Here is a 9,095-nt window from a genome sequence, read left to right as displayed (position 1 = left end):
CATTTATGTTTTATTGTTGTGTTTATGTTTTATTGTTTTGTTATGATTTATTGTTTTGTTTTTAATGTTTTATTGTTTTGTTTTTTAATGTGTTATTGTTTGGTTTTTAATGTTTTGTATTGTGTTTTTATGTGTGTAATGGATCCCAAAAGGGACAAGCGGTAGAAAATGGATGGATGGATGGATCTTAAGGTCTGAAATAAAGATTGATTGATTGATTTCAACTCCAATCTGAAAATGACGCACCAATACATGTACAGGTATAAGTGTTTGCTTAAATGTACAGTAATTCCCATAATGACCATAGATGGCACTATGGTCATGCTTACATGCATTTTGTCCCTCCAGAGCCGCCATCCTTGATCCCGACTACTTCCGGTGTAACTTCCGGGTCATGTACTTTCTTCCACGCTAAAAAAAAAAAAACGTACAATCAAGCTCACGTTGAACGAAAACTCACATTAATCATGTTCAAATTGGAAGGACTCGGTCCTAAAATGGACCCAGAGGAAATGAAGAAGAAAATGCGACAGGACGTCATTTCATCGTTACGAAACTTTCTTATTTACGCTGCCCTCCTTCGAGCCAGTGAGTACAGAGGACGTAGCACAGAACTATGTACATTACAACTCTCAACTTTGATACAAACTCTATTATCTTCATGCATTTAAGTACGGAAATTGTTAGTATATTGCGATTTGTTAAGGTTGGTCTAAACCAGACATGGGCAAATTAAGGCCCGGGGGCCGCCGTTAAGCTTTTCAATCTGGCCCGCCGGACATTCCCAAATTATTTTTTTATATCTTTAAGATGTAAAGTGTAGCTGCCATTATGATGTGCACTCATGTTTTCTAATGGCCGTAAATCTTCAACTATACTAAGTATTTCAATGGTTGGAATCTGCGCTTTTGCATGATATACTAGTTACTATGGTCATCTAATTAGTTACTATGGTAATCTAATTAGTTACTATGGTCATCTAATTAGTTACTATGGTCATCTCATTAGTTACTATGGTCATCTAATTAGTTACTATGGTCATCTCATTAGTTAGTATGGTCATCTCATTAGTTACTATGGTCATCTAATTAGTTACTATGGTCATCTCATTAGTTACTATGGTAATTTAATTAGTCACTATGGTCATCTAATTAGTTACTATGGTCATCTAATTAGTTACTATGGTCATCTCATTAGTTACTATGGTCATCTAATTAGTTACTATGGTCATCTCATTAGTTACTATGGTCATCTAATTAGTTACTATGGTCATTCATTAGTTACTATGGTCATCTAATTAGTTACTATGGTCATCTCATTAGTTACTATGGTAATTTAATTAGTCACTATGGTCATCTAATTAGTTACTATGGTCATCTAATTAGTTACTATGGTCATCTCATTAGTTACTATGGTCATCTCATTAGTTGCTATGGTCATCTCATTAGTACTATGGTAATCTAATTAGTTACTATGGCAATCTCATTAGTTACACGATACAATGGTAATCACATTAGTTACTATGGTAATCTAATTAGTTACTATGGTCATCTCATTAGTTACTATGGTAATCTAATTAGATACTATGGTAATCTATTGAGTTACTATGGTAATCTAATTAATTACTATGGTAATCTATTTGAAATGCGGGTGTCAGGGACAGACGCGGAAGGAGATTTTTACAACAAAGTTGTAAAACTTTTTTTTTGAGTTTGAGTTTATTTGGACCATGCAAGCATACAACATGATACATCACACATGCATGCATACAACATGATACATCACACATGCATGCATACAACATGATACATCACACATGCATGCATACAACATGATGCATCACACATGCATGCATACAACATGATACATCACACATGCATGCATACAACATGATACATCACACATGCATGCATACAACATGATACATCACACATGCATGCATACAACATGATGCATCACACATGCATGCATACAACATGATACATCACACATGCATGCATACAACATGATACATCACACATGCATGCATACAACATGATACATCACACATGCATGCATACAACATGATACATCACACATGCATGCATACAACATGATACATCACACATGCATGCATACAACATGATACATCACACATGCATGCATACAACATGATACATCACACATGCACGCATACAACATGATACATCACACATGCACGCATACAACATGATACATCACACATGCATGCATACAACATGATACATCACACATGCATGCATACAACATGATACATCACACATGCATGCATACAACATGATACATCACACATGCATGCATACAACATGATACATCACACATGCATGCATACAACATGATACATCACACATGCATGCATACAACATGATACATCACACATGCATGCATACAACATGATACATCACAATTTCCAGTTTCTCTTTTCAACATGTTCGAAAAGGAGTAGGAAGAAGCACAGCTTATTTAATCCCACCCCTTTTCTTTCACATAACAGTTGCTAAAACTTTTGTTCGCTTCCTGCACAATATACTCCATAAGTAATCACAATACAAATAAATAAATCAATAATAATTGGTGAAGTAAGTCATATTTCATATGGTGAGATAAGTAAGATTATTTTGAGAATGAATGAATGGTTGGATGGAATAAATTGAGAATGTTTGTCATGGTTCTTCTTCTTTGTACTTTGTAAACACTTTAAGTTTGAAGAGTTTCTTGAAGTGTATCATATTAGTACATTGTTGGATTGCTTTGCTTCATCCATTCCATCATTTAATTCCACATACTGAAGGTCTTAAGTGTTGTACGTGCCTACAAATGTTTTAAATTACACTTTTCTCTAAGATTATATTTCTCCTCTTTTTTTGAGAAGAATTGTTGTACATTCATGGCTAGCAGGTTATAGTTTACTTTGTGTATCATTTTAGCTGTTTGCAAATTCACTATGTGGTGGAATTTCAGTCTTTTTGATTCAATAAATAAAGGATTTATTTATTTATAATATATATTTATTATATATCACTTAGTGATATATCAAATATATCAGATTGTAGGCTGTGGTTTTTTTGCGTTCATATTTCGCTGTTTGTTGCATTTTTGTTGCGTTTCGTTTGATTGTAAAATATGTCAATCAAGAGGGGGGTGCGACGTTCTTTGCCATGATTGTGTCCCATAGTAGCTCCTTTTGTCTCGGACACATTTCTTGAAAATTCCGCCTCTAAAGTCATGGCGCTCCTCCTAACAAGATGGAGGTGTTTTGGTCGACCAGGGGGGGGGGGAAACCGACAAAATGGAAAGAGGGTAAAAAGTAGGTGAGAAGTTTAGTTTAGTTTTATGTGGCCCGTGAAAGCCTGGAAATAAGTACTTTATCTTTTCTTACTAAAGCTATTTTGTTCTTTCCGTTTTGATATTTAAAAATAACATGTACTGCATGCAATTTCATATCGTTTGAACTTTAATTGTATCTAATAATGCAGCAAAATATTACATTCCGGGAAAACATTTTTTTAAATAAAAATGAATACTTCAATATATGCTTAACTTGTATTTTAATTGTAAGTTACCCATCAAATTGTACACTGTAAAAATGACTTTTAGGTAAAATTCTGGGGATTGAGCTGCCATTTTTTTATTGTACAAAAAACTTTTGTACCGTTTTTCCATATACACTAGCGTTCAAAAGTTTGGGGTCACATGTAAATGTCCTTATTTTTGAAGGAAAAGCACTGTACTTTTCAATGAAGATAACTTTAAACTAGTCTTAACTTTAAAGAAATACACTCTATACATTGCTAATGTGCTAAATGACTATTCTAGCTGCAAATGTCTGCTTTTTGGTGCAATATCTACATAGGTGTATAGAGGCCCATTTCCAGCAACTATCACTCCAGTGTTCTAATGGTACAATGTGTTTGCTCATTGGCTCAGAAGGCTAATTGATGATTAGAAAAGCCTTGTGCAATCATGTTCACACATCTGAAAACACTTTAGCTCGTTACAGAAGCTACAAAACTGACCTTCCTTGGAGCAGATTGAGTTTCTGGAGCATCACATTTGTGGGGTCAATTAAACGCTCAAAATGGCCAGAAAAAGAGAACTTTCATCTGAAACTCCACAGTCTATTCTTGTTCTTACAAATGAAGGCTCAAACACAAAATTGTTTGGGTGACCACAAACTTTTGAACGGTAGTGTACATTAACACACTATAAAAACAACAAATGTAGGTTTTATTTTGGAAAAACTGGCTGCTCTGTTGCATGAATTTTATTGTAAAAAAACAAACATATGTATTATTTTTTTAAATCTAAAACTGGTAAAATTCTGGAGACTGAGCTGGCAGTTTTTTTCAGTAAAATCTGGAGATTTTTTTTTAACAGTGTATGTAAAAAAAGATTCTAATAATCAAATGCATAGGTAATTATATACATGTATTGTACAGGTATACATTTATATTGATATGCTATTCACTATTAGAAGCGGCCCTCTGAGAGCAACCATAACTGCGATGTGGCCCTCAATGAAAACACGTTTGACATGCCTGGGCTGCATAAAGTAGTAGAGATACGTACTACTAATAATACATATTATGCATTCACAGCTCCATATGTCCTGAAGAAGTTGGACAGTATATGAGATGTCTTCTTTGGTCCACCCTGAGGATCTCCACTGTGTCAGAGGGCTGTGAGGACCACCACCACCACCACCACCAGGAGGTTGCTGGAGCCCTCACTACAGAGGATGACCAACATCTGTCCATCTTTACTACTTAATGTACTAATGCTATGTACAGTACCACGTTAGCCTGCTTTTCTTGTGTTGAATACAGCTTGTTATTGTATGAATGGTCATTACGGAAGTTGTTTAGTGGAAGATAGGTTCGCAGGATTAAAAGTGATGATTAACTTATCTGGTGTTCGATTTGTGCTATGATTTTGTTGTTGTTGTTGTTTAACAGTAAACCATACAAATACTTGATATGCATTTAATTCTCATTGTCATCCCATTGGGTTGAGTTTTTTCTTGTGCAGCCCTTTGAGACACTTGTGATTCAGGGCTATATATATGTAAACATTGATTGATTGATAGATAATATAGGCCCCTCCCACCTCCAAAGACATGCACCTGGGGATAAGTTAATTGGCAACACTAAATGGTCCCTAGTGTGTGAATGTTGTGTGTCTATCTGTGTTGGCCCTGCGATGAGGTGGCGACTTGTCCAGGGTGTACCCCGCCTTCCGCCCAAATGCAGCTGGGATAGGCTGAGATAAGGGACAAGCGGTAAGAAATGGATGGATGGCTATATCTGTACGTGAGAATCAAACAAGTCTATAATGCAACTGTAAACTTCATACGTTACGTAATTATGGGCCACAATAAGTTCCCATGTAATCCAGAAGTGCACCTTTACAAATATCAGACTGATATTTTTGTAAAGATTAGCACCGCCGGAAAGTATAAAATAGTAACAGGGTCAAGATGGAGACCGTGCAGTTCAAACACTTTTGCGATCCATCATTTTGAAGACAATAAATATTGTGAGCCTTTGTTGACGTGTTGCACTTCCACAGGATGGCCACTTGGGGGCGATGTTGCGCTACAGTGCTGGATTATACTAATGGAGGCTCTAACGCTCAGACAACAAAACCTCATTCCTTTTTGGACATCGTCGAGCTTTGACGGCAATGAACGTTTCATTTTTGCAGACTAGTGGATCCATGTACGTGTTGAAGAGCGAGTTTGTGGTTGTGTTTCGAAGCCCGGCCATCCTCCAGACTCGGAGCATCTGCAAGAGCGTCGGTTGACGACGTGATCATTTTGAATGAAGGTCAGACTGGAGTTACTCTTCCATCCATCCATTTTCTTACCGCTTGTCCCTTTTGGGGTGGCGGGGGGTGCTGGAGCCTATCTCAGCTGCACATGGGCGGAAGGCGGTGCGTACACCCTGGACAAATCGCCACCTCATGGCAGGGCCAACACAGATAGACAACATTCACACAATAGGGACCATTTAGTGTTGCCAACTCTTGATCCCATTCCAGTTTGCTATTGTGATGCCTTTTAGATGCTAGATGATGGACTTCCCAGGTCACTTCCAGAACATTTTCCAGCAGCTGAACCTCCAGCGGCTCCACGCTCAGCTGTGCGACTGCGTGGTGGAGGTGGGCGGCCACAAGTTCCACGCTCACCGCGCCATCCTAGCGGCCGGCAGCTCCCACTTCAAGGCCCTTCTCGGCTCGGGCGAGGATGCTGGCGGTGGAGGTCCCGGTGTGATGGTCATCGACCCGGAGGTGGTGACCCCGGAGGCCTTCTCCACGCTGCTCGACATGATCTACACGTCCACCTTGTCGCTCGGGGCCTCCAACGTGATGGACGTGCTGTTGGCCGCCTCGCACCTGCACCTTAACGCCGTGGTAAAGGCTTGCAAGCTGCACCTGTCCAGAAAAAACTTCCCGACTTCGGCGCCCAAAGGCTGGAGGTCTGTGGAAGTGCTCGACGAGGGCGGCGTGGTGGTGGTGAGCCAGTCTGGTGACGAGTCCTCAAAGCACAAGAGAAAGCCTCATGAGGAGAGGTTAGGCGACAGGAAGAGGACCTGCGGAATGCCTGGAGATGAGGACGAGGTTATCAACGAGGAAGCCAAAATCTGGGAGGGACGACCAGATGAGGTGGAGGAGAAATACGGAGCGACCATGTCGTTAGATATGGAGGAGATCCAGCTGCCGAGTCAGTCGGACAGCAGTGCAAGTGGAGTGAAAGTGAAACTGGGGGAGGAAGGCGGAGGAGAGCCCAAGATGGAGACAGTAGAGGTAAAGAAAGAGACTATGACCACTTCCTCTTCTGATCGCTCTCTTGCAGAAGATTGTGGCGATTTACAGGAGCAAATAAGCAGTCTGGCAGGTGGCGACGTGGGCGGTTTACAAACACACCTCTGCTCAGATCTGGCTGGAAGGGATGCTGGGTTTGAAGACGAGGGCATTGACAGCCTGTCTGAGTTGGCCCTGTCCTGCTTCCTAAACCCTGGTCATGAGGGCGAGACAGCAGCTATGGACCAAGAAGAGGGTTTTGCAAGTCTCGCAGCAGCCGCCACTGCAGCAGCCGCCGCCAGTGATGCTGCGGGACAACGGGGTCCCAACACCTCGGCTCAAGCCCCGGACGCGACCTTGCTTTTAACGTCCGTCCCTTTGGAACAAATACTCCCGACACAGAGTCCGGGTTTTAGCGACACGCTCATCCTCCGGCCTGCGCACAACTCCTTGACAGGGTTCCTCAGTCTGGAGGCCCCCAAAGGACGCGCGGCCTCGAGCGGAACGACCTTCCGCCGCATCGCCCCCAAAGTGTTGCCCGAGTCAGACGCGGATCCCTCCGCAGCCTTGTCCTCCGCAGCCTTGTCCTCCGCAGCCTTGTCCTCCGCAGCCTTGTCCTCCGCAGCCTTGTCCTCCGCAGCCTTGTCCTCCGCAGCCTTGTCCTCCGCAGCCTTGTCCTCCGCAGCCTTGTCCTCCGCAGCCTTGTCCTCCGCAACCTTGTCCTCCGCAGCCTTGTCCTCCGGCCCCGCAGCAGATGACAGAGCACCTCTGACCAGAGCGTCGGAGGACGTGCTCTCCAAGTGCAAAAAGGCGGCGGCCGAAGACAACGTGCTCCTGGTGGAAGGGGAGAAGAAGTACGCCTGCAAGATCTGCTCCAAGACATTCATGAACCTGACGGATTGTAAGAAACATATTCGCGTCCACACGGGAGAAAAGCCTTATCCTTGTCCAAAATGTGGGAAACGCTTCAGCCAGTCGTCTCATTTGTACAAACACTCCAAGAATTCCTCCTGCGTGAACTGGAAGGACGAGCATTCTTTCCCAGACGCTCTACCCTGAGAAGCTGTGATGTCACTGCATGTGGATATCCACAAAATGTGTTTTCACTCATAAAGTATCTCACAAAAGCGAGCACTCCTCGACAATTGGCGCAAACATTTGTATTACTTGCAGCGTCCCAAGGGACAACACTAAGATTGAACTTGGATGCACCTTAAAGCAGGCCAGAGCAATTATTTTGACTCGGGGGGACAAATTTATAGAAAAAAATGTGTCTGGGGGTCTGTATATATATATATATATATATATATATATATATATATATATATATATACACACACACACATATATGTATATGTGCAAATGGTGGTGGTAGAATCATGATCTGGGGTTGCATGAGTGCTGCACTGTGACATTGTGAAGCAGAGCAAGATCACCTCTCTCTCGGGGGAAAGTGATGGAAGAGCCAAGTTTGTCTTCAGACATGAGCCTAATTGAACACTTGGGGGCCATCTTTAATCTGTGGGAAGGTAGATGAGTGCACCAGTGATGTCATCATAGAGTGGAAAAGGACACATAGTAACAACTTAAGGCAGTACTACACAACAATGGCACCCACATTTAATAATGACACCATTTGGACATATTACTGCTATGCAAACTGTACACTGACTACTCTAAAGTGTATCCAAGGTTCATTTCTACTGTATAGTCCCTTGAGAAGATGATTGCTGAAATGTGGGGGTGTGCTCTTTAGTGAAATACTATATATCAAATGAAAGTTTACAATTCACTGAAAATAGTATTTTCCAATCCTCATTTCATTTTGTACACTGCAAAAAGTCAGTGTTCAAAAACAAGAAAAAAAGTACAAAAATGAGGGGTATTTTATTTGAACTAAGCAAAATTATCTGCCAATAGAACAATAAAATTTGGCTTGTCAAGACTTTGCAAAACAAGTCAAATTAGCTAACCTTAATGAACCCAAAAATACCTTAAAATAAGTATATTCTCACTAGTAACAAGTGCACTACTATATGAGTACATATTTTCTATTGTTGCATTGAAAATAAAACAGCAAAAGTCCATTTGGCTGTCATCTGTTTTAATTATGAGACACAATTGTGTCAAAGTCATGATTTTTTTTCATGCTTGAAATAATAAATGATTACTTTTAAAAAAGTACTTTCAGTTTCAAGCATGTTTTGGACATATAAAAAAACCTGGGTAGGTCATTGGAACATTTTTGGAACATTTTGACAACTTTTCTCACTTTT

The 9,095-nt window shown here is 40.9% G+C and overlaps 2 protein-coding genes across 2 annotated transcripts; both read left to right on the top strand.

Moving 5' to 3' along the window:
- The first annotated feature begins 352 nt into the window (after positions 1-352).
- tomm5 (translocase of outer mitochondrial membrane 5 homolog (yeast)) lies at positions 353-4,993 on the top strand. Its single transcript, XM_062043825.1, has 2 exons — positions 353-588; positions 4,617-4,993. The coding sequence occupies exons 1-2, from the start codon at positions 468-470 to the stop codon at positions 4,649-4,651; spliced, it is 156 nt and encodes a 51-aa protein (XP_061899809.1). The 5' UTR covers positions 353-467; the 3' UTR covers positions 4,652-4,993.
- Positions 4,994-5,599: 606 nt separating this feature from the next.
- On the top strand, positions 5,600-8,887 carry LOC133648046 (zinc finger and BTB domain-containing protein 5-like). The gene has a single exon (XM_062043824.1). It carries the CDS (start codon positions 6,088-6,090, stop codon positions 7,876-7,878), a length of 1,791 nt encoding a protein of 596 aa, XP_061899808.1. The 5' UTR covers positions 5,600-6,087; the 3' UTR covers positions 7,879-8,887.
- The last annotated feature ends 208 nt before the right edge of the window (positions 8,888-9,095 follow it).

Source organism: Entelurus aequoreus, linkage group LG04 (assembly GCF_033978785.1).
Source record: "Entelurus aequoreus isolate RoL-2023_Sb linkage group LG04, RoL_Eaeq_v1.1, whole genome shotgun sequence".
Taxonomy (NCBI): domain Eukaryota; kingdom Metazoa; phylum Chordata; class Actinopteri; order Syngnathiformes; family Syngnathidae; genus Entelurus; species Entelurus aequoreus.
The sequence above is the reverse complement of the archived record's forward strand: the minus strand, read 5'-3'. Positions and strand labels throughout refer to the sequence as shown.